Genomic DNA, 27,619 nt, shown 5'->3' with positions numbered 1-27,619 from the left:
AGGAAATCTTTAAGGTAAAAAAGGTGCCATGTCCAGGAAGGGAGCCTGAAAAACTGAAGTCTCTGCCTCCCATTCAGGTCCCAGAGATCCAGGGAACAACAACTGGACCAGAGAGCTGAGAGCAACGTGATCTTATGGGGTTATAGGGAACAAGAAGATCTTTCACATGGACTTTGTATGTTATGAGAAGGATTTTAAATTATATTCCTAACTTTACAGGGAGCCATGTCAGGCCCAAGCCTGCAGATGTGATCTCTCTGGGAGGCACCGCTCAGTATTCTGGTTGCAGCATTTTGGATCAACCGAAAGATCCTCTTGGAGTTACTTGGACGGTCAACGAAAACGAAGCCGCAGCAATCCAGCCTACGTGTTAGGAATGCATGGACCATATTTTTTTCAGCGTCACTTTGGGACAACCTGCTCGTTTAGGGCTGGTAGAGTTAACTCGTTATTATCGTGTTAACTCGTTGATTATTTAACATCGATAAATATTTTATCAAGCATGAGCGCAGGTTTTATTTATTTATTTAAAAAAATAGGAATTAAATAAAAATTGTAGGGCTTTTGTGCCTTTTAATGGATAGGAAAGTTCAGAGAGACAGGAAGCAGGGGGCAGAGAGAGGGGGAACAACACGCAGCACAGGGCCAGCTGCAGCGAGGACTATAGCCTCTGTACATGGGGCGCCTGCTCAACCCACTACGCCACAGACCACCCCTGTTTTATGTTTATTTTATTATTGTAAAAATCTGTTGCTCACAGGCTTTTATTTTGTAAAAGTCTGTTGCTCACAGGCTTTTATTTTGTAAAAGTCTGTTGCTCACAGGCTTTTATTTTGTAAAAGTCTATTGCTCACAGGCTTTTATTTTGTAAAAGTCTGCTGCTGTCTGCTGCGGAACAGGAAAAGAAAGTAATCGGCGGATCCACCAAACATGGAGAAGGGTACGGAACTTTTACTCGGCCATTTTCATTTTAAAGTTCTTCCAGACGGCGGAGTCGACAGAACCAAAGTCATCTGTAAACACTGCCAAGTTGAATTGTCTTCTCAGCGTAGTAGTTCCAGTCTAAAATATCACTTAAAGGCAAAACACACAACTGATAGCAGCAAGTCATTCAAGGAAACAGACAGTGGAGCGAGGCTTCTACATAAAAACTACAGAAAGATGCTGATGTTAAAAGTGTGTTTGCACAACAAATGTTATGGCACTTTCATTCATATGGCAGCACATTTAAAATAAAACTAAATGCTAAAAGCTATACACTACTTTTGGATTCATTTTTGGATTCTGCGTACAAATGCGATTAATCGTGATTAATCGGGGAAACATGATGTGGACACAGATACTTTTGTTAGATTTGATGGAGGAAACTGGAGAAAACAACAAGGAGCAAAAATCAGAGCCAAAGAGGAAGAATGTCTAAAGTTTGGGAGCATTTCAAAGCAAAGAAAAGAAAAAATACTGCACAGTGTGTTCATTGTAAAAGCCAGTTAGCTTAGCCAGTTAGCTTAGCACTAAGGGAACATTTCACGGTAGCATTTTAATGGAAATCAATCGGCTTGTTAGCTGAGAAGGACGCTAGCAGGAACAAACAATCTGCTGCATTCACACAGGGAGCTGCTGTCCGTGAATAAAAGAAGGAAAATACCTTGTAAAAGTTGATGTTTCTTTACATATTTTGTAGCATTGTCTGTGGTTTGCAAAGGCGGTCAGAAGCTGATACTGTTTGGGGGGCCTTGGCATGGAAAAGTTTGGGACCCCCTGGTTTATACCAAAGGAAAACATTCTTCATTCTGCACTCAGTTTTCGGAGGATGCACCCCGCAGAGTCCCTGCTCTCTTTCCAGGAGCTCTGTGTGATTTCATCTTTTTTGCAGACTTGACATAGTGAGGAGGAAAAATATGCAGTGTTTTCTTAAAGACTTCAGTCTTGAAGAACATAAAAAGTCCAAATTCTGCTGACATCCTCACCTCACTGTGTACAGTGGGTTCAACAGTCTTTTGGGAAGTGATCCACCTAAATCTGCCTGTTCAGTTGTTTTAGGTGCCATTAGGCGACCCGGTTCAGCACAGCGAGGCCACCAACAGCACTTAGTCCTGCAGAGTTTTACTGCAGGGTGATGCTGTCACAAAGCCCCGATGTGCTGGAACAAGCTCTGCGCTCGGAGCATACTGATGCCTTCGGCGTAAATTGAAATAACCAGCTCTTCATCTCTGGAAGAAGAGGTGACTGTCTCCTTGACCGGCTCCTCGTTTGTAGCCAAGAAAAAAGTCGTACAATCAAGGATTATGTGCAGAGAGGCACCTCAGATTCAGCCTCTGCTCTGGTAGTCATTGTGTGGAGGTCACATCCATGTTCTCTGAATTATTCTGCAGACTCCCTCGGTCTGTTTAACGCTCAGATGTGGGTACGAGGAAGCAGCTAATCACACACGAGTGTAAAATGTGACATTGTGCTTTCCCTTCCTGCTGCAGAGCTCCTCTGTTGTGTTGCACCATTTGTTCCTTTGAACATCTCGGTGAAATGTGGTGAGAATAGTTTAAAAAGTTTAAGGAATTTAGCTCTCACGTCACGTTGGAAGCAGAGTGATGGAGCGGAGTTGGAGGTCCTGCTGGGAAGCTGCTGTATTTTATTAACACATCCCTGGAAATATTGTAGATAGGAGGAAAAGGAAAGAAGTACTTTGAATTTTATTTTGAAGGTGACACAATATGGAAGATCCTTTTTTTCTGTTCCTGGGAGCGTATATCAGGGCGTCTGAAGCCATCAGCAAGTGTAAAACTCCCCAAAAGCACAATCTTTTATCTGAATAATAATGTTTCTCAGTTTATTGAAAATAAAAAGTTGTATAAATGTTGTTTGTGGTGTCAGATGACACTTTTTTTCATTCACTTATGATATGGTGTCACTGTTGATTTAATTCTGTGTCTTCAAAGCTATGCGAGACATGCACACTAATTCACTTTTTCCTGGGAAATATCTCTTTAATATTATCAGAATTGAATCGGTTTATTCTGGTAACGTTTGCAAAGACCAGAGAAGCTGAATTATTTCACTTTTCATTAGCAGGGAGCCAACAGGAAGTCAGCGTGTTGCTCAGCGGGCGTCTGCGTCTGTTTATCTGAAGCTGTTGATGTTTCGTGTTTCTGCAGCAGTCCAAGAATGAGATAAATATTCCTCCCAGACCATCTCCTCTTTCCTCTCTCTTCTTTTTTTAAACATTTATCGCGGGTTCGGAAAGGAGAATGAAGAAACGAGAATAAAACAGTAACAACAATAACAAGAAGGATGGCAGTAAATGTAGTTTTTATCTTCAATTCTGCTTCACGCCTGCAATTCAGAAATGTATTGTTTAAATACAACAACAATACAAATATTGAATTAAGATTCCAAATCGCTTTTTTTTTTAGAAGCCAGTCAAAGTAATGTTTTTATTAAAAAAAATATAAAATTTCTTTAAAAGTCAAAATAAAATTACTAAAAATATAATTTTTTTTAATTGAATTTAGAATTTATTGAAAAAATCAGAGAATCTAAATTGTTTTGACGTTTTTTTTTAATTTATAAACTTTTAAAAGTACAAACAAAAATGACATAACACATCAAATTTAATTTTAAACTTTTTTAGGAGAAAAAAATCATTTAAAATCTTTTTATTCTTATTTTTTTACTCATTAAACGTTTTATTCAATTTTTAAACTATTAAAGAAAAAAACATTTATAAATTATATTATAGTATTATATTATAATGTATTATATTATATATTTTATATACACTTTTCACTTTAAATGACAAAAACAAAACAAATCAAAATCATTGATTCAAATTTATTTTTAAACAAGAAACACAAAATTGCTGTTTAGATTTTTTTTAGTAAAAAGATAAGAATAAAAAGTTAAAATTTTAACAAATGTTTTTTAAAGATTCTAAATAAAAAGTTTGAAAATTTAAAAAAAAAAATATGTATTTTGTCATTTTTGTTTGTACTTTTTAAACATAGATACTGTTGCAAAAACTTTTTTTATTAAAAGAAAATTCTGAAACTTCTGAAAATAAGAATCTAAACCACATGTTTTGGCAAAATCAAACAATATGGCAGCCAGTTGTAATTGAATGTTAATGAAAAAAGCATGTTTTATTTCTTTCTATCATGGAGAAACTTTATTTCTCCCTAATTGTCTTGTTCTGAACTTTTAGTGTAACCGTGCACATTTGATAATTGCAGGCTCTGTTCTCCTGTTTTTGTCTCCGCTGTCCTCAGTAAATCCTTCGGCCTTTCGGTCCTCCTCTCGGCTAATTGAGACCTCTGTCACGAATCTTCCAGCTTCTCTGACCTCATGACTTCATCATGGTTTAAAATCACTCTCTCTCTCTCGTGTCTGCTCAGGCTGTGAAAGCGACTTCTGGGGACCCCACTGCAGCAACCGCTGTCAGTGCCGTAATGGAGCCAAATGCAACCCCATCACGGGGGCCTGCGTCTGCACCGACGGCCACCAGGGGTGGCGCTGCGAGGAGCACTGCAACCCCAGCTTCTATGGAAAGGACTGCCTGCAGGAGTGTCAGTGCCTCAACGGCGCCACCTGCCACCATCAGACCGGCGAGTGCCTCTGCGCACCCGGATACACCGGAGCTTTGTAAGTAGCGCTTAGACCAGTGGTGCTCACTATTGTTTTCACAAGAGCCACATTTCTACATATAAAAAAGAAACAACACAGCCAATACATTTTTAATTAAGACCACATTTACCTCAATACTGGGATGAGCGGAAGCTGCGGTGCATGTCCTTGACTTTCTTCATGTTGTATTTGTAGTTTGTTGTTGTAATCATAGTGAGACATTCAGGATGAGCATGGTTTTTGTGCTGGTTTTTGCCCTTTTTTAATTAAAAACCGATCCATTGTGCCTGCATCTCGCGCTAAAGGAGCTAGCGTGCTCTGCAGTCAAGTGTGACGGTGGTTTAAGCGGGCTGCGTTGCCAGGTTTAACAGTGCCCCCTTTAGGAAACACCATTAAGCCTTAATTAATACTTAATAAAAATACTTAATACTACAAAAACACAAACTTAATAAAAATACTTAATACTGTGCAGTATTCGTTGTGTGTTATTTGAAAAAAAAATGTTATTGTTACCATATTGTTATAAGCTACTATGCGAGTGCGAGCCGCCAATTAAAGCTTGAGGAGCTGCCCAATGAGGATCTCTGGTTTAGCCTGTGGAACCTGCAGAGTTTTCTGTAAATTCTCAGATTTGGAAGTGGAAGTTTTCCTATGGACGGAGCCTCCCAGCTCCTTCAGGGTTAACTTGGTTGCCCCTCTGATTAATGCCATTGTTTTGGTGGACGGTCCTCTCCAGGCAGGGTTTGCAGTAGCGCCATACTCTCTCATTTTGCAATGATGGGTTTAATTGTGCTCCATGAGTTTCTGATATTTTACAAGCCAACCCTGATTTGGTCTTCTCCACAACTTGGAGCTGCTTGGAGAGCTCCTCGACTTCTTAGAGCCAATGGTTCCCAAAAAAAACAAAGGACAAGTAAAAATCTCAAGGCACACCTATAATAGTCCTTATAACACGTGTTATCACTCATATCATGTCAAATATCTGTAAATGTGCATAATTATTTACTAATGCCAAATAAAATGTGACAAAGACAACTATTTTACTATTGAAATATTTATCAACGAAATATTTCAAAAATGAATTTGAAACTTCATCAAATTAGGCTTCATCAAAGCAGCAACACATTCATTCAAACCAGACGGGTCACTAAATTAAAAATGAGGCAAGGGAAACTCAGCAGAAATTCAGCACAGAGAACTGTCCTTGGTCCTGAACTACAAATTATCAACGCAACATTTCAGCAATCAGGGTTGAAACGTGCTATTGTAAATATTTTAAATATTATATTTTATAATTAAATATTTATATAAATAATAAATTATTTATTATTTTAAATTATTATATACAATTATTTATATAAATAAAAATATATACATTTTTTAAATATTAAAAAAAAAATATATATATATATATATATATATGTATATATATATTGCATTCTTACAAATTAGTGAGATACATGTGCCTGTCGGGGCGCGGAGATTTCTTTAATCCTTGTTGGTACTGAGCAGAGGGCCACTCACAAGTCCTGTTCAACAGAGAGCCGTGACCTCCTGAAGAAGTTGCTCAATCAAGTGGTGGGAGATGCTTCGTTACTACGATGCAGAAGCATTAGCTCACTAGGAGTTAAGTTAGCATTAGCTCACTAGCAGTTAAGTTAGCATTAGCTCACTAGGAGTTAAGTTAACATTAGCTCACTAGGAGTTAAGTTAGAATTAGCTCACTAGGAGTTAAGTTAGCATTAGCTCACTAGGAGTTAAGTTAGCATTAGCTCACTAGGAGTTAAGTTAGAATTAGCTCACTAGGAGTTAAGTTAGCATTAGCTCACTAGGAGTTAAGTTAGCATTAGCTCACTAGGAGTTAAGTTAGCATTAGTTCACTAGCAGTTAAGTTAGCATTAGCTCACTAGAAGTTAAGTTAGCATTAGCTCACTAGTAGTTAAGTTAACATTAGCTCACCAGGAGTTAAATTAGCATTAACTCACAAGGAGTTAAGTTAGCATTAGCTCACTAAGAGTTAAGTTAGCATTAGCTCACTAGGAGTTAAGTTAGCATTAGCTCACTAGAAGTTAAGTTAGCATTAGCTCACTAGGAGTTAATTAAGCATTAGCTCACTAGAAGTTAAGTTAGCCTTAGCTCACTAAGAGTTAAGTTAGCATTAGCTCACTAGCAGTTAAGTTAGCATTAGCTCACTAGGAGTTAAATTAGAATTAACCAACTAGGAGTTAAGTTAGCATTAGCTCACTAAGAGTTAAGTCATAATTCCCACCTGAACAACTGCGTTAACAGCAAAATAATTGTTTTTAGGTATAGAGTTTGCCTCTGTATTATGAAATGAGTGCATACAAAGTACTGACATAGTAAATTAAAAAATAATTATTTTTGTGCAGTTGTATATTGCAGTAATAACGTATGGTCACAAAATCCCACGGCACACAGTTTGGGAACCACTGTCTTAGAGCCTCGTCATTCGTGGTGTTGCAGACTCTGGGAGCCGTACAGGTGTATGAATTCTGAGATCCACCTTATTTATCTAATTATGTAACTTCTGCAGGTGATTTGTAGCAAACTTGCCTCTGCTCAACAACAACCCGATTTCTGACACTCAGCTGTTTCCACTCTCAGTTTGCCCTGTTGGGCTGGTATCTGGAGGCTCAGGTCTCTGCACGTTAACTTAGTTACTCCAGACTTTGATGAGTCGATCAGATCCAGCAGCATTTTGGTTTTTTTTTGCGAGGATCAATTCCACTAATTAGTCTGACCGAAGACCTGTGAATAGCTCAGAATCTGTTCAGATTTCACTGTTTCTGCAGTTCCAATTTCTCTAACTTTATGATTATTTCCAGGTTTGAATATTCCGGATTTATTTCGCCTTATTCTCATACTTTTGTGAGCCTGTTTCACTTTTTTAAAAGCAATTAAATTATATCACAGATTTAATGTTTTTCTCCAAAGACACATTTTGTTCTTTTTATAAAATATGAAGACAAGACTCCACATTCAGGAGATCATGAACCGTCTTTCAATAATTTACTTCAAGCCTAACTCATGGTTTACAGCTTTTTGTGTTGCCACTGTGCTGGAATAAAATCTTAATGTCCTTTGCTTTTCCAGTTCAGATTTCCTTGGTGTGTTGCTCATGAACTGTCCTCTGTCTCTGTCTCCCTGCAGCTGTGAGGAAATGTGTCCTCCGGGTAAACATGGCTCCCTGTGCGAGCAGCGCTGCCCCTGTCAGAACGGAGGAACGTGCCATCACGTGACCGGGGCGTGCTCCTGCCCCGCCGGCTGGATGGTGCGACCCGCACAACACACGCACAACACACGCACAACACGCACAGCACACGCACAACACACGCACAACACACGAACAACACACGCACAACACACGCACAACACACGCACAACACACGCACAACACACGCACAACACACGCACCACACACGCACAACACACGCACAACACACGCACAACACACGCACAACACGGGTACAACACACGCACAACACATGCACAACACACGCACAGCACACGCACCACACACGCACAACACACGCACAACACACGCACAACACACGCACAGCACACGCACAGCACACGCACAACACACGCACAACACGGGTACAACACGCACAGCACACGCACCACACACGCACAACACACGCACAACACACGCACAGCACACGCACCACACATGCACAACACACGCACAACACACGCACAACACGCACAGCACACGCACAACACACGCACAACACACGCACAGCACACGCACAACACACGCACAACACGCGCACAGCACGCGCACAACACGCAAAACACACGCACAACACGCACAGCACACGCACAACACACGCACAGCACACGCACAACACACGCACAGCACACGCACAACACGCAAAACACACGCACAACACGCACAGCACACGCACAACACACGCACAGCACACGCACAACACGCAAAACACACGCACAACACGCACAGCACACGCACAACACACGCACAACACGGGTATAACACACACACCACACATGCACAACACATGCACAACACACGCACAGCACACGCACCACACACGCACAGCACACGCACAACACGCACACAACATGCACAACACACTCACAACACGGGTACAAAACACGCACAGCACACACACAACACACGCACAACACATGTACAACACACGCACAACACATGCACAACACATGCACAACACACGCACAACACACGCACAGCACACGCACAGCACACTCACAACACACGCACAGCACACGCACAGCACACGCACAACACACGCACAGCACACGCACAACACGCAAAACACACGCACAACACGCACAGCACACGCACAACACACGCACAACACGGGTATAACACACACACCACACATGCACAACACATGCACAACACACGCACAGCACACGCACAACACACGCACAACACGGGTATAACACACACACCACACATGCACAACACATGCACAACACACGCACAGCACACGCACCACACACGCACAGCACACGCACAACACGCACACAACATGCACAACACACTCACAACACGGGTACAAAACACGCACAGCACACACACAACACACGCACAACACATGTACAACACACGCACAACACATGCACAACACATGCACAACACACGCACAACACACGCACAACACACGCACAGCACACTCACAACACACGCACAGCACACGCACAGCACACGCACAACACACGCACAGCACACGCACAACACGCAAAACACACGCACAACACGCACAGCACACGCACAACACACGCACAACACGGGTATAACACACACACCACACATGCACAACACATGCACAACACACGCACAGCACACGCACCACACACGCACAGCACACGCACAACACGGATACAACACACGCACAACACACCCACAACACACGCACAACACGCACACAACATGCACAACACACTCACAACACGGGTACAAAACACGCACAGCACACACACAACACACGCACAACACATGTACAACACACGCACAACACATGCACAACACATGCACAACACACGCACAACACACGCACAACACACGCACAGCACACTCACAACACACGCACAACACGGGTACAACACACGTACAACACACGCACAACACACGCACAGCACACGCACAACACACGCACAACACATGTACAACACACGCACAACACACGCACAACACACGCACAACACACGCACAACACACGCACAACACGCACAACACACGCACAACACGGGTACAACACACCCACAACACACCCACAACACACGCACAACACACGCACAACACACGCACAACACACGCACAACACACGCACAGCACACGCACAACACACGCACAACACGCGCACAGCACGCGCACAACACGCAAAACACACGCACAGCACACGCACAACACACGCACAGCACACGCACAGCACACGCACAGCACACGCACAACACACGCACAGCACACGCACAACACGCAAAACACACGCACAACACGCACAGCACACGCACAACACACGCACAACACGGGTATAACACACACACCACACATGCACAACACATGCACAACACACGCACAGCACACGCACCACACACGCACAGCACACGCACAACACGGATACAACACACGCACAACACACGCACAACACACCCACAACACACGCACAACACGCACACAACATGCACAACACACTCACAACACGGGTACAAAACACGCACAGCACACACACAACACACGCACAACACATGTACAACACGCACAACACATGCACAACACATGCACAACACACGCACAACACACGCACAACACGGGTACAAAACACGCACAACACACGCACAGCACACTCACAACACACGCACAACACGGGTACAACACACGTACAACACACGCACAACACACGCACAGCACACGCACAACACACGCACAACACATGTACAACACACGCACAACACACCCACAACACACGCACAACACACGCACAACACACGCACAACACACGCACAACACACGCACAACACGCACAACACACGCACAACACGGGTACAACACACCCACAACACACCCACAACACACGCACAACACACGCACAACACACGCACAACACACGCACAGCACACGCACAACACACGCACAACACGCGCACAGCACGCGCACAACACGCAAAACACACGCACAACACGCACAGCACACGCACAACACACGCACAGCACACGCACAGCACACGCACAGCACACGCACAACACGCAAAACACACGCACAACACGCACAGCACACGGGTATAACACACACACCACACATGCACAACACATGCACAACACACGCACAGCACACGCACCACACACGCACAGCACACGCACAACACGGATACAACACACGCACAACACACGCACAACACACGCACAACACGCACACAACATGCACAACACACTCACAACACGGGTACAAAACACGCACAGCACACACACAACACACGCACAACACATGTACAACACACGCACAACACATGCACAACACATGCACAACACACGCACAACACACGCACAACACGGGTACAAAACACGCACAACACACGCACAACACGGGTACAACACACGTACAACACACGCACAACACACGCACAGCACACGCACAACACACGCACAACACATGTACAACACACGCACAACACACCCACAACACACCCACAACACACGCACAACACACGCACAACACATGCACAACACACGCACAACACGCACAACACACGCACAACACGGGTACAACACACCCACAACACACGCACAACACACGCACAACACACGCACAACACACGCACAACACACGCACAACACACGCACAACACACCCACAACACACACACAACACACACACAACACACCCACAGCACGGGTACAACACGCACAACACACACAAAACACATGCACAACACATGCACAACACACGCACAACACACGCAAAATGGATGAAAGGATGATGGATGAAAGGATGGATGGATGGATGGATGGATGGATGGATGGATGGATGGATGGATGGATGGATGGATGGATGAATGGATGGATGGATGGATGGATGGAAGGATGGATGGAAAGGATGGATGGATGGATGGATGGATGGATGGATGAAAGGATGAATGGATGGATGGCTGGATGAAAGGATGAATGGATGGATGGATGAAAGGATGAATGGATGGATGGATGAAAGGATGAATGGATGGATGGCTGGATGGATGAATGGATGGATGGATGGATGGATGAATGGATGGATGGCAGGATGGATGGAAAGGATGGATGGATGGATGGATGGATGGATGGATGGATGGATGGATGGATGGATGGATGGATGGATGAAAGGATGAATGGCTGGATGGCTGGCTGGATGGATGGATGGATGGATGGATGGATGGATGAATGGATGGATGGCTGGATGGAAGGATGGATGGATGGATGGATGAAAGGATGAATGGATGGATGGCTGGATGGAAGGATGAATGGATGGATGGATGGATGGATGGATGGATGGATGGATGGCTGGATGAAAGGATGGAAGGATGAATGGATGGATGGATGAAAGGATGAATGGATGGATGGCTGGATGGAAGGATGGAAGGATGGATGGAAGGAAATAGCTTTAAATTATTAACCTTTGGCTGAGAATATACTTGATTTTAATCATACGTGTACTTATTCATGATGACATCCTGCATTAGTTTAAATGGTTGTGAGCTTCCTCTGAAATGAAGATTTCCCCAATATGGAGGACATGAAGACACAAAGATGCAACATAAACCAACCAATGTGGCAGCTTGGTTTTTTACAAGGTTTTTACAGCCATAAGCTCAGCTGAAGCAGAACTAGAATAAGTCTTTAATCGGCTCTGAACTCGATAAGGGAGGAAAAGACGTGTCCTGTTGTTGTTTCTGATGATTAACCGTGATCTATGAGTTCACGAAGCGTGTCGGCTCTGTCTAACTCACCTGTCTGATGCGATCTCCCCTTCAGGGGCCGGTGTGCGCTCAGCCGTGTCCGTTCGGACTGTTCGGCATCAACTGCTCCCAGGAATGCACGTGTCGAAACGGCGGCCTGTGCGACCACATCAGCGGTCAGTGCCAGTGCATGGCTGGTTACATCGGAGAGAGGTGCAGTATGACCCTGTGATCAGCAGATTGTGTTAAACTCTAATTTCAGCTCTCAGGCAGGGAGATCACATATTTTAGACTGGAACTACAGAATCTAAATTGTTTTGTTGAAGGTTTTTTTTTTTTATTGAGTACAAACAAAAATGACAAAATACATCAATTTTTTTTTTTTAATTTTCAAACTTTTTTGAGACAAAATTATTATTATTTTTTTAAACATTTGTTAAAGTTTTTTTAATTCATTTTTTATACTTTTTATTCTTATTTTTTTTACTCTAAATCTAAACAGAATAACAAAATATAAATATAATGTGTAAATTTTTTTTTTCTATTTTTAATAGAATTGTTAATCTTGGAAAAAAAACATAGTATCAAAAACACTTGTTTTCATTCAAAGTTTTATTCAATTTTTAAGCTATTAAAGAAAAAAACATTTACATATTATATTATAATACAATATATACATATATATATTATATTTAGGGCTGGCAACAATTAAAATTTTTAATCTAATTAATCACATGATTTCCCTGATTAATCTCGATTAATCGCATTTGTACGCAAAATCCAAAAATGAATCCAAAAGTAGCGTATAGCTTTTAGCATTTAGCTTTATTTTAAATGTGCTGCCATATGAATGAAAGTGCCATAACATTTGTTGTGCAAACACACTTTTAAGATCAGCATCTTTCTGTAGTTTTTATGTAGAAGCCTCGCTCCACTGTCTGTTTCCTTGAATGACTTGCTGCTATCAGTTGTGTGTTTTGCCTTTAAGTGATATTTTAGACTGGAACTACTACGCTGAGAAGACAATTCAACTTGGCAGAGTTTACAGATGACTTTGGTTCTGTCGACTCCGCCGTCTGGAAGAACTTTAAAATGAAAATGGCCGAGTAAAAGTTCCGTACCCTTCTCCATGTTTGGTGGATCCGCCGATTACTTTCTTTTCCTGTTCCACAGCAGACAGCAACAGACTTTTACAAAATAAAAGCCTGTGAGCAACAGACTTTTACAAAATAAAAGCCTGTGAGCGACAGACTTTTACAATAATAAAAGCCTGTGAGCAACAGACTTTTACAAAATAAAAGCCTGTGAGCAGCAGACTTTACAAAATAAAAGCCTGTAAGCAACAGACTTTTACAAAATAAAAGCCTGTGAGCAACAGACTTTTACAAAATAAAAGCCTGTGAGCAGCAGACTTTACAAAATAAAAGCCTGTGAGCAACAGACTTTTACAAAATAAAAGCCTGTGAGCAACAGACTTTTACAAAATAAAAGCCTGTGAGCAGCAGACTTTTACAATAATAAAAGCCTGTGAGCGACAGACTTTTACAAGAATGAAATAGATAATAAAACAGGGGTGGTCTGTGGTGTAGTGGGTTGAGCAGGCGCCCCATGTACAGAGGCTATAGTCCTCGCTGCAGCTGGCCCCGGTTCAAGTCCTGCATCGGACGGCCCTGTACTGCATGTCGTTCCCCCTCTCTCTGCCCCCTACTTCCTGTCTCTCTGAACTTTCCATTAAAGGCACAAAAGCCCCCTCCAAAAAAAAAATTTTTTTCAATAAATAAAATAAAATAAAAACCTGCGTTAATGCGCGCAAATTTTTTTTATCTGGGTTAAATAATTAACGAGTTAACGCGATAATAACGAATTAACTCGCCCAGCCCTAATCAAAACAAATCTCGCCCCTCCTTTACAGCTCTGAAATATAAACTTATCAGCTTGTGTCTTGAGACTACAAACAGGACGTAAAATCATGTAAACACTGAAGAATGCAAAGAAAAATGTAGAAAAACACAATTTAATATGATTTAAAATAACTTAATAGGATCAATCATTGCTTATTGTGTTGCACAGAATCTGAAAGTGTTGATTCATGGAGACAGCTGGAGCTGTTTCCAGCTGTCTCTGCTGCAGAATCCGTCCTTGTTCAGTCGGGGGTTTGAACGCTTTCTGTACAAATGTGGTGTTGGAGAAGCTCTCAGTTTGTAGTTTATTAGATACAAGCGTCTGAAACTAATGCCATCGACGGCGGTCCTGCAGTAAAATCTCCTTTATGAGAGCTTTTATTGAATCCGTCCTGGAGGAGTGTAAATTCAGCTGCAGGATCATTCTGGAGGAGGCCGTTTGTGATGGCTGGAAAATCCATTATATGAAGAGGCTCTGTGTTAATTAGCCTGCGCTCATTGATATTAACGGGGTCCTCAAAATAATGGAAACGCCTGTCGGTGTAACACAAGACAATAGAAAATGATCCGTTAATGCGAAACCTCTGTAAAACGGTCATGAAAGGAGGATTTACAGCAGAACTCTGGTACATTAATGTCAGAGCCAGCTGAGCACATAAGCAGCTTACAGTGTTATCATCACAGTTTTGGACAAAGAGTTACGAGCTGGTGAGACAACAGGAGAGAAGTTGTAGCCGTAACCTTTAGATGTGATGACATCTGGTGGGAAATTTCTGGCATATTTTGACCAAAAAAAAGTCAGGGAATTAATTTAAAACATTAGAAATTTGTCTCTACAAATGGAAAAAAGGGAATGATACATAATGAGCTCAAACCCACGTTGGATGTTCAACCAACACAAAGACTAAAGCAAGAGGAAAGAAACGGAGGAAATATACAACCACCCTTCCTGGGACCCGTATTGATCAATCTGTACATGCTTCCATCAGGCCAGCTAATACGCAGCTATAATGTGTCCTACAACAACTTTGCAGATGACGCTCAGATCTACGTGTCACTGACGGCAGGAGAACACGGGCCTGTAGATACGTGGTGTCGCTGCATCGAACAGATCGGTGTGTGGAGGCTAAACTGTTTTCTCCAGCGAAACCGCATACTTCCATTCTGCATACTCATCGATCAGACAGTATGCAGAGTGGTTACCCACAATGCATTTCGCTCCTGCCCGAGCCTAAATCAGCCGGCCTGAAGCTGATTTCGCTTAAGCTCTAAACTCTGTAAACTTTAGCAACATTTGAAACATTTTCAGGTGAGAAAGTAGTCGTTTAGATCCCCAATGTGTTGAAAACCTGACAAAATACCGGCTGTTTACAATTTTGTTCCCACGAATTCGGTGCTACTAAAGCTAGCCGCAGTGAGCAACGCACTTCCGGTTATTTTCACAAAATAAAATACCCGTTGCCTTTTATCATAGGGAAAGCCATTACCATACAATTGGTGCTTTTGTTTTGAAAACAGGAAGTGAACCTACCCTCGTTGTAGCTATCTTGAAACTGCCGTTTTGACAGGAAATGAAGATCGGCGACATCACGTTACGTTGCATCTTGGGTAGTTTGAGTATGAGTAGTAACCTCATGATGCATACCCAACATTTCAGAGAATCTAATATGCATCCGGGAACTTCTCACTTACTCAAACTCGCATACTAACTCAAAAAGTTAGTATGAGTAGTATGAGTAGTAGGAGAAGTATGCGGTTTCAAACACAGCCTGTGTGTTATCAGTCACCTTGAGACTCTCTCTCTAAAACCTAATAATCAGGTCAGAAATCTCGGGGTAATATTGGACTCAGACCTGAACTTTAACAGCCACATTAAATCTGTAACATCAGCAGCTTTTTACCATCTAAAAAACTTTGCCAGAATCAAAGGAATAGTGTCTAAAGCAGACTTAGAGAGACTGATCCATGCGTTTGTCTCCAGCAGGTTAGACTGCTGTAACGGCCTGCTCACTGGGCTCTAAACGGGCTGTAAGACAGCTGCAGTACATCCAGAACGCTGCTGCTCCAGTCCTGACCAGAACCAGGAAATACAACCATATTAGTCCAGTGCTCAGGTCTCTGCTCTGGCTTCCTGTCGCTCAGAGAATAGACTTTAAAACAGCTCTGCTCTTCATGGTCCAGCACCAAAGTACATCTCTGACATGTTAGAGCCATATGAACCAACTCGGGCTCTGAGAACCTCAGGGAGGGGTCTCCTGCCTCAGAGAGGGGTCTGCTGCCCCAGGGAGGGGTCTGCTGCCTCAGGGAGGGGTCTCCTGCCCCAGGGAGGGGTCTGCTGCCCCAGGGAGGGGTCTGCTGCCTCAGGGAGGGGTCTCCTGCTTCAGTGAGGGCTCTGCTGCCCCAGGGAGGGGTCTCCTGCCCCAGGGAGGGGTCTGCTGCCCCAGGGAGGGGTCTGCTGCCTCAGGGAGGGGTCTCCTGCCCCAGGGAGGGGTCTGCTGCCCCAGGGAGGGGTCTGCTGCCTCAGGGAGGGGTCTCCTGCTTCAGTGAGGGCTCTGCTGCCCCAGGGAGGGGTCTCCTGCCCCAGGGAGGGGTCTCCTGCCTCAGGGAGGGGTCTCCTGCCTCAGGGAGGGGTCTCCTGCTGGGGCCCAGAGTCAGGACTAAACAAGGTGAGGCTGCGTTTCAGTTTTATGCTCCTAACATCTGGAACAGCCTTCCAGAAGATGTGAGACAGGCCTCAACTCTGACAATGTTTAAATCCAGGCTGAAAACAGCTCTGTTTAGCTGTGAATACGACACCTGAAAGTATTTATCTGCACTCTTTGCTTTTAAATTAATTAATGAATGTTATGTTTTATGGAATGATTTTATTGCCTTCTTGTGATTTTATGTAGCCGTGAAGCACTTTGAATCGCCTTTCCTTTTCCATAGTCACAAAAGCACATTTCTAATTAAATAAAAGGGCGAGCAGTGGAAACAGGCCCTGTATTAACCACACCAAAGCCCCTGCTTTACAGATCAGACATAAAAACAAATGTCCAGCATCTTCACACTTTCTTTCTCGGTCTAGTTTCTTCTTCATGTTCCTGCATATTAAATTAACCAGAACCACCAGTCTGTAAGTTGCTCATGACCAGTTTTAATTAGTCCTCAAACTTAAAATGACAAAAAAAGATAAAAAAAACCTCAGTGTGGAAGTACCGGATGTTCAACCTAATGATGTTCAGAGCAAGCCTCCCATTCACCGCTGTCTGAATGATCTTTTAAAGCCACATTTACAATTCAAAAGGAAGATTAACGACGCTCCTGCTGCCCCCCAACAATAAAACCTGAGCGATGTCGCCCTGCGCCGCTCTCCTCGGGGATGACGTGAGTTCTCACGCCGTTATGAGGTCAACAGGCCGCATTACGCCGAGATCCTGAGTGGTGCTCAAGGTTAAAACTCGGAGAGGATCATAACCGAGTCAGAAAAAGTCCCGGAGCCGAGTCGAGGCTGATGTTTTGTCTCCCTTCTTCACACGTCCACGAGTTGGAAACCATTAAGAAACAGACAAATCACTCCATTAAAAGGCTCAGCGAGGACTCCTGCTCAGCGTCACGCTTAAATCATGCAGACTTCCTCGGGACTCTTATCTCGGCTAATTCCATTAGAACGTGGACGGAGTGGAAGAGGACTCAATCTGCGAATTATTCTGTGTCGGCTAATTCACCTGTCTGGAGCCTGAATGGATCGAGGTAATTTGGCTCAATTGAGAGTAACGATGAAGAGGAGGGCGGACAGAGTGGAGGAAGAAGTGAGAACAGAGAGGAAGGTGGAATCCAGCCAGCCGGGGGGGACGGCGGGGTTAAAGAAAGTCCTTTTTACGTTGATAGAACGGAGGTTATAAAGAAAAATCTACTTTAAATGACTCCTGGTGATAATCTGAACCGGGGAGAAGTGCAGAGTGACGATCCATGATCATTAAGAGGCGAGCAGGAGGGATTTAGATCAGGAAGATATGTTTGTCAACTCAGGGACACAAAAACAGGCAAACTGCACTGGAAAAAATGCCCCTCCAAAAATAAGTAAATCAACAACAAATAAAAGACGTTTTTGATTGAAATAAGCAAAAAAATCTGCCAATGGAACTAGGAAAAACCAGCTTGTCAAGATTTCTTGAAATAAGATGTGATATTTAGGACTTTTGAGATAAAAGTGATCTTGAAATTAGCTTAAAAACCTCTTCAAATGTCAAAAAAAAAAGCTTCTTTCATATGATATGTGACTCAAAACAATTTGTTTTCAAGGCTTTTTCATTTAACAAGATATTCCAGATGTATTGTCTTCAAACAAGTCCCTATATCTGGCTGAAATAGTGCTTGTTAGGCAGTTGTGTCTTATATTGAGTGTAATGAGATATTTTGGCTTGAAATGAGACAAATATACTTGGTAAGACTTTGATTTTTTCCAGTGTGCAGAACGAAAGGCGCCGTCATCTGAGTCAGAATGAACGCAGAATTTAGCTTTAAAAGCTTCACCGCAGGGGCGTCAGCTGACCCAATACTATACAGGGGCACAGAAACATGAAAAAAAAATTTGCAGTTATTTTTTTGAAAAAAGCATGGGCACAGATAATTAATGCAAACATGCGAACAAACATTTTTTTTGCAGTTATTTATTATAATAAAGCGTCATAAATAAATAGTACAATCAGATTGTTATTTTCTGCATCATTAAATATCTGCCTGAACCAAACTGAATTGAATTGGCCTACTTGTGAGCTTTACTGTATACAGTATCTCTAAATCACTACTGATGAAGGCAAAAGAGGAAGCACAATGAATCTTCATGCTGGAATCTATCTGGCGAGGAGCCCATTCTTAATTTTGCCTGTGTGCTTCTCTTGTCCAAACCTATCAACTGGAGCCCATTTTTCCTATTAATATTATTTCTTTAACAGCAGCACTCATTATAAAAGAAAAAAATCTCAATTACAAGTTAACAGCACCTGGTATTCCCAGGCGGTCTCCCATCCAAGTACTAACCAGGCCCGACGCTGCTTAGCGTGGTAAAAGTATGCCTTCAAGTCTCTGCCACGTGAAGTTGTTTATTCATTGTCATGGAAACCGTTGCTATGCGCCCAGAGTGGCTGGCTGGTTGACTGGCTTATCGTTCGCGAACTGACTGAGCTCAGCTCGTTCGCGAGTTGTGAACTGTGTAGTGACTAGAGCCCTTTTTCCATCAACGACATGATTCGCTTTAATTTGATGCGCATCAAGAAGTTAGTGCGATACATGTGATGGAAAAACGGTTAAATCGCTAGAACGCCTGTTTTGTCGCATTAAATCAATTCGCTGGAAATAGGTGGTTCAGGGCTAAGTTGTATCGCTACAGAAGTGATGGAAAAGGTTAATGCGATTCAGACTAGCCACGCATGCGCAGATGGTATTGGTAAAACGCGAGGATACGAATGTTGTTATTGAGCCGCTCAGCAGCCCCATTTCACCTATCCTGTCGGTATCAAAACAGCAGCAACAACTAGTAACAACAATGTCCGATGATAAAAGAAACAACTGGTCGAGAGCAGAGACTCTGCTTTTTTTTAAACACAATTCGGGAGGTCCTGAAGCAGCATAATTAATTATGCTGCGGATGAAGGATCCTCCTTCTTAAATTTCTGACGGCTATAAGCTGACATAGCAGCACTAGCAGCATGTTTAGTCCTATCCTACGGTCCATAACTCTAAATAAGTAACTAGCCTAATAAATAAAACGAAAGCCGGTGGTGAAAAGGTACGTAGCCTTGAAAGTTATAGCAACTGTTATAACAGGAGGCTGACAATAACAGCGCGAGCAATTAAATTCCCGCTACCGAGCATTCTAATTCGCTACAATTCGCCACTTTTTTAATGGAAAATCATCTGGTCGAGTCAGAATAATGCGCATCAGCACGTTCCGGTGATGTCATTTTATTTCGCTAGAATCGTCCTGTTACATGGAAAACCAACCGAACGCATCTTATATCGCAACAAAGTAATGCGATATAACTTTTAATTCGCTACAGAATCTGATGGAAAAAGGGCTTATGTATAAGTTGTGCTAGTATAACGTCGGTGCCATTGGTTCTAGAACTTCCAAGCAACTTGACAAGACGAGACTAAGATGTCTTATACAGTGGCTGTATGCCGACAGCTAGCTAGACAAGCTGACAAGACAACTTGGATTCCCCATCACGGGGGATCACCCCCTGAAAACACGAACGTAAAGAATCAATCCAGCTGAACAGTTACAGTTTAATATGTCCATTAGCGAACTAATGGCTGGCTACATTAGCAAAACGACAGACGTGACCACAAGTGCTAATAACACCCCTTCAAAGACGCCCCTTCACGTTATTAGATGAAAAGGCATACACATTTGTGTGACATTCTGTGCTTCCAGACAGAGGATAAAAATGTAAGGCTTACTGTTCGCTTCACTTCACGCCGGAGTGAATGGTCGCTGTGTTGGACAGGTTCAAAAAGTCTGCTACCAGGACGCCTTTTCCCTAATCAATCGATATCAAGGAGCTTCTCCTTAGTGCCTGACAAATTCGTCACGTTCCATTTCATTGCAGCAGCCAATGAGCGCAAGTGGATTCTGATTACTCCGCATCAATGTCAGACTTAAATTCTAAAGTGGTAGTCTATATATTTTTTTATTACTATTATAATTTAAATGCAAGCATGCAATCTATAGATTTCCCCATATGTCAGACTTAAATTCTAACGTAGGCTATTTTTTAAAAGATAAATTAATGAATTAAAAAATCAGTGACCCTGGCATACCGGGGCACCTCATATCTACAGGGGGGCATGTGCCCCCGTGAAAAGGGTCTCGCGACGCCGATGCTTCACCGTGTTGTGTTTCAGAGCGAGTTCGTGGGCAGGACACGAAGGAATATTCAAACAAACTTTACAAGCTTTTAAAATGATGAGGACGCTCTGTTTGCTTCTACCCCGGACGGATCAGGAGGACGATTACGATTTCCAAACACACACTGACCGTCGCTGCTGTCGCTCCGCTGGTTACTGTGATCAAGAGAGGTCACACTGCGTGCCATGTTTGGGATGAAGTCATCACCCCTCAATTATATTTAAATCCATATTTTTTATGGGTATGCCCTCGAGAGCAGGATGAGTCATAAAGAAATATAACCTTTTCAATGACAGGAAGAGTAATTAGGGCTTATGATTTACTTTCATAAAGGCACAAGCTTTATTCTGCCACAGATTTAAACTAAACTGGTCCCGATTGTGCCAAAGATATATATTAAAAAAGAGAAAATATGAAAAAAATAAGTTATTTCTGTCGTTATTTACGGCTTAAAGTTAAAACAAAATTAAAAAGAAAACACTTATCTTTTAGGATCAAATGTTTTCCGTTTTACCTTCAAAAGTTAATAATAATTTTATGTAAATGTATATTTTATGTATTTGTGGTGATTTATGCTCATAAACCTGCATACAGTCACATTAAAATCTCTCCTAATTTGAATAACTAAGGCAGTAAAAGCTGACCAGATTTTGAAAATGAATAAAGTTAAAGGTGATACATTTCTTTAATGCGGTGTTTTCCAAAGTTTATGATGGTTTCCCCTCCTTTGCATTTCCCTGCTCTAACACATTTAATCCGATAAACTGCTTCAGCTTATCAGCAGAAGTCTTAAAATGACCCATTCAATTACATTCCTGCAGCCCAGAAAGCAAAAATATCAATTCACTTCACGAGCATTTTGCTTCGGTTTTATATAAACCTGGTGATCAGCACTAAAAGGCAGGTTAAGAGTGGTTTAACCGCCCACTAAAACAACAATAATAACGTTTCTCTGAAGTATTCGGAGCAAACTTTTAATATAAAATCTGTTTCTGTTTAAATTTAATTTTCAGAATGCATCTGTTAATATTTGTGTCGACTGAACGTCTTCAGCACCAAAGACTGAGCTGCTATCACTATCTGTAAGACCTGTGTTCGAAGCCGCATACTTCTCCTACTACTCCTACTAACTTTTTGAGTTAGTAAGCGAGTTTGAGTAAGCGAGAAGTTCCCCGATGCATACTAGATTCGCAGAAATGTTGGGTCTGCATCATGAGGTTACTACTCATACTCAAACTACCCAAGATGCAACGTAACGTGACGTCGCCGATCGTCATTTCCTGTCAAAACGACAGTTTCAAGCTAGCTACAACGAGGTTAGGTTCACTTCCTGTTTTCAAAACAAAAGCACCAATTGTATGGTAATGGCTTTCCCTATGATAAAAGGCAACGGGTATTTTATTTTGTGAAAATAACCAAAGTGCGTTGCTCACTGCGGCTAGCTTTAGTAGCGCCGAATTCGTGGGAACAAAGTGGTAAACAGCCGGTATTTTGTCAGGTTTTCAACACGTTGGGGATCTAAACGACTATCATAGGCTTTCCCTATGATTAAAGGCAACAGATGTTTTATTTAGTAAAAGTCTGTTGCTCACAGGCTTTTATTTTGTAAAAGTCTGTTGCTGTCTGCTGTGGAACAGGAAAAGAAAGTAATCGGCGGATCCACCAAACATGGAGAAGGGTACGGAACTTTTACTCGGCCATTTTCATTTTAAAGTTCTTCCAGACGGCGGAGTCGACAGAACCAAAGTCATCTGTAAACTCTGCCAAGTTGAATTGTCTTCTTAGTGTAGTAGTTCCAGTCTAAAATATCACTTAAAGGCAAAACACACAACTGATAGCAGCAAGTCATTCAAGGAAACAGACAGTGGAGCGAGGCTTCTACATAAAAACTACAGAAAGATGCTGATGTTAAAAGTGTGTTTGCACAACAAATGTTATGGCACTTTCATTCATATGGCAGCACATTTAAAATAAAGCTAAATGCTAAAAGCTATACGCTACTTTTAGATTCATTTTTGGATTCTGCGTACAAATGCGATTAATCGTGATTAATCAGGGAAATCATGTGATTAATTAGATTAAAATTTTGAATCGTTGTCCGGCCCTAATATTAAGATAAATAAGAGTGAAAAACATCAAAACCAAGTTAAAAGTCAACCTGGAAAAAAAGCCTGCGAGAAAAAGTATATCTCAAGATGAGATTTTAAAGAACGTAGTGATGAGTAGTGATCGCCTGGAGTCCAGAGAGAATGAAGACCTAACAGGTTTGAAGCCTCGAGCCTCAGGTTCAGAAACTGTCAGAAGAGTCAGAAATCCACGTCTTATGGAAGGGTGAAGGGTCCGAGCGGCAGTTTCTTTATTCGATGTGTTGAGTTTTTCTCGCCCGTCGTTGTTGGGGACTGACGGCGACAGATCAGGTGTCATCGTCCTGCCCAACCCTCTTCTTACCTGACAGAGAGACGTTTTGTGGATTCTGTTTATTTATTTTTATTTATGAGTCTTTTCAGATTTACTTACAGTTTTACTTAATAACTAATTTGATGATTAACAAAATAATTAACACATTAAAAAGAAATTAAAACGATCATCAGTTACAGCCTTGCATGGTTGAACAGGATCTTATGAAGAATGGTGTATTTTGGATATATTACGGCTCTAATCCCAGGTTTAATCCTCAGAGATTTTACAATTTCATGGGAACTTTGTGCAGATCATAAAACAGAGTTTACTTGATGTTTTAATCGTAAACACTGTAGAAATACATTTCTGATTCCAACTGTTTTTTTTGTTTAATTACATCTTGTCCATCAGCAGAAGTTCTTGGCCACTGAAGCCAAAATTAAGATCTTATTGAAAGACATTTTACTGATTCTTCATGACATTCCTCTTCCTGATTTTACAGATTTTCTCTTGTTTTTATGAGTATAAAATTACCAAAAAACACACTTTTATCAGGCTAAAATGACAAAAAAAACACACACAGTTGTGCACATGAATTCAGAAAAGGATCAAAAAAAGGAATAAAACCACTAGAAGTTGTGTAATCAGTGACGTCATCAAATGTAAATTAGGTGGATAAATTTACTGCCTTCACAAACTTTGGGTCCCACTGAATATTTTTCCCATCTCCAGCATCCGTTTATCTTGGACCATTTTCAGGCTGGGCAACGATTTGTACAAATCTGGGTGTCGGGAAGTTTAAAGTTTTCTTTAAAACAAACCTCGGTGCTGAAAGGGTTAAGTAGAGAAGATAAAAATGTTTCTGTATAACAGGAGAACAGCTACTTTTAACTCTGTTTGCATCCCGACCCAGATGCCAGGAGGAATGCCCGGTGGGCACATACGGGCCACAGTGTGCCCACAAGTGCGACTGCCAGAACGGGGCCAAGTGCTACCACATCAACGGGGCCTGCCTGTGCAACGAGGGCTTCAAGGGCCCCAGCTGCCAGGACCGCTTCTGCCCCGCCGGCCTCTACGGGCTCATCTGTGACAAATACTGCCCCTGCAGAGCAGAAAACACACTCAGGTGCTCACCGGTCGCCCAAAAAAAAAGACGGTTTCTGTGCTTTCACTCTTTCAGTTTCACCCACTGACTGTGATTTCCTCCCCCGTTGCTCCCTCAGCTGTCACCCTCTGTCAGGGGAGTGCACCTGTGCGGCCGGATGGACGGGGCTTTACTGTAATGAGACCTGCCCCGCTGGGTACTACGGCGAGGGCTGCAGGGAGCCGTGCGCCTGCACCAACGGGGCCGACTGCGACGGCGTCACCGGAGCCTGTGTGTGCGCGCCGGGATTCATCGTGAGTGTACGACCACACAGCAGCGAGTTTACAGAGGGCGATGTTAGATGTATTTATATTAGGGCTGGGCGAGTTAACTCGTTATTATCGCGTTAACTCGTTATTATTTAACACGCAGGTTTTATTCATTTTATTTTTTTGAAAAATAGAAAAAACTTTTTTGTTGGGGCTTTTGTGCCTTTAATGGATAGGAAAGTTCAGAGAGACAGGAAGCAGGGGGCAGAGAGAGGGGGAACGACACGCAGCACAGGGCCGTCCGATGCGGACAACCCACTACGCCACGGACCACCCCTGTTTTGTTATTTATTTTATTATTGTAAAAGTCTGGTCCTCACAGGCTTTTATTTTATAAAAGTCTGGTGCTCACAGGCTTTTATTTTGTAAAAGTCTGTTGCTGTCTGCTGCGGATCCGGAAAAGAAAGCTCATAGAGCAGGTGTCAGGTGGTGATGGTACAGGTGCATCCTACATGTTGGAACCTGACTTAAAAAGGCTTTTGATCAGGAGTCTGTATGTGATGAGATGGGAATGTGCCGTGTGAGCAACAGCTTTTACTTTTGTGGCTTTTTCTTCAGCTTTTATGAAAGCAGCCTTAACATTGTTTTACATTGTAACTAGGGCTGGGCGAGTTAACTCGTTAATTATTTAACGCCGATAAATATTTTATCGTGCATTAATGCAGGTTTTATTATTGTAAAAGTCTGTTGAATGCATCACATTCACACAGTTACAGCAAACACCACGAAGCATGGAGTAATAAAATAAAGATAAACTAGCAGGGAACATCACCGCTACAGGTGTGAAGCTAACGGAGCTAACCGGCGCTACTTCCTGTTTTACTTCTTTCAACATAAAAGCATGTATTTCAAAATAAATCTTTTCTTTCCAAGATTAACAATTCTATTAAAAATATTAACCATTATTTCATGAAAAAAATCTACACATTTTATTTATATTTTGTTATTCTGTTAGATTTTTTAGTAAAAAATAAGAATAAAAAGTATAAAATTAATTAAAAAAACTTTAACAAAAGCTTGAAAATTAAGAAAAAATTTAAAATTGATGTATTTTGTCATTTTTTTTGTACTCATTTAAAAAAAAACTTCAACAAAACAATTTAGATTCTGTAGTTCCATTCTAAAATATCTGATCTCCCTGCCTGAGAGCTGAAATTAGAGTTTACACTTTTAAAATAAAACTAAATGCTAAAAACTGTACACTACTTTTGAATTAATTTTTGGGATTTTGCGTACAAATGCGATTAATCGTGATTAATCAGGGAAATCATGTGATTAATTAGATTAAACATTTTAATCGTTGCCCAGCCCTAGTATTTATTTTTATTTTAAGGTATTTTCTGTGTGAGATCAGAAGTGGATAAAAAGTTCAGCAGTGGAGGTTGTTTGTAAAGCAGTAAGTGAACGCATCACTGCTCGAGCGGCTCGATGTCGGGCATTGATTCGGTCTTGTCTCCTTTTCAATTATCCAACCGTCACTTTCAGCTCGCTAACACATATAAGCACCGTGTGCGAGGTCAGTAGCCTCTTATTAACGACTGAGTTGATCAGCTCTGACTGTCGGTGAGAGAAGCCGCGCTCGTTCACGTGTTGAATGTTAACAACTGCAGTCAGTGAGCTCTACTGGTGTGTTTAAGGTGTGAGGACAGAAAACTAAAGTCCTCTCAGAGCAGAGAACATCTGCTCGTATTCACTTTGAGCTCCAAAAAGATCCCGATACAGATGGGTTATTAAGCCTGGATAGAGTTTTTTCTTTACTCTTCCACCAGACATCCTTAAAGGGACAGTTCGCCTCTTTTGACATGAAGCTGTGTGACATCCCATATTAGCAACATCATTTATGAACATCTTCTTACCCCCTGCTGCGTCCTGTGAGCAGAGTTCCAGCCTCGTTTTGGTGTTGATGAAGGTAGTCCGGCTAGTTGGCTGGGGTTTAAAAAATAAAGCGTCTTGCTTCTCAGAACAATATGCGTTCAACAGAGTAATACATTTGCATCACAAAATGGTTCTCCAGGAAAAAGTCAGACCTCACAATGGCTTGGCCCTATTTTTTCTCCCTTCGTATCACTGCCTGCTGCCGCCTGCCGACAGCCGCGCCTGTTACGCTGTTTGCTGCTCGGTCCGCACACCAGGCAGTGATACGTATAAATCCCTCCTTACTGTTCCTGGGAGCAGATATCAGGGCGTCTAAAGGCACCAGCAGGTGTAAAACTCACCAAAAACACAACCCTGGCATTTATTTAGTTCCCCTTTGTTTGAAAGTTCCTGATTTCCACCTCCTCTGCTAAGCCCCGCCCACTCACTGTTGTTGTTTTTAACACTGGACACTGCGACCCGCTACCTTAGCGGGTCCAAATTGCACCTTCGACCCGCGTCGAGCAATGTGAACGCTTGGCGTGTTAGGTGACCCGTGTCGCCTGAAGCCGAGTTCAGGGGGCGTGGCCTAGTGGCAGAGCGTCACACGAAACA

At 42.3% G+C, this 27,619-nt stretch overlaps 1 protein-coding gene across 1 annotated transcript in view; it reads left to right on the top strand.

The window, feature by feature from the left end:
- The window catches only part of LOC142381975 (multiple epidermal growth factor-like domains protein 11), a 180,903-nt gene that overhangs the window by 88,616 nt on the left and 64,668 nt on the right, over positions 1-27,619 (top strand). Inside the window, exons 6-10 of the mRNA XM_075467346.1 lie at positions 4,386-4,632; positions 7,786-7,906; positions 12,621-12,757; positions 24,651-24,863; positions 24,961-25,135. Coding sequence (XP_075323461.1) covers positions 4,386-4,632; positions 7,786-7,906; positions 12,621-12,757; positions 24,651-24,863; positions 24,961-25,135 — 893 coding nt within the window. The remainder of the gene's footprint in view (positions 1-4,385; positions 4,633-7,785; positions 7,907-12,620; positions 12,758-24,650; positions 24,864-24,960; positions 25,136-27,619) is intronic.

Source organism: Odontesthes bonariensis, chromosome 1, assembly GCF_027942865.1.
Source record: "Odontesthes bonariensis isolate fOdoBon6 chromosome 1, fOdoBon6.hap1, whole genome shotgun sequence".
Taxonomy (NCBI): Eukaryota; Metazoa; Chordata; class Actinopteri; order Atheriniformes; family Atherinopsidae; genus Odontesthes; species Odontesthes bonariensis.
The sequence above is the reverse complement of the archived record's forward strand: the minus strand, read 5'-3'. Positions and strand labels throughout refer to the sequence as shown.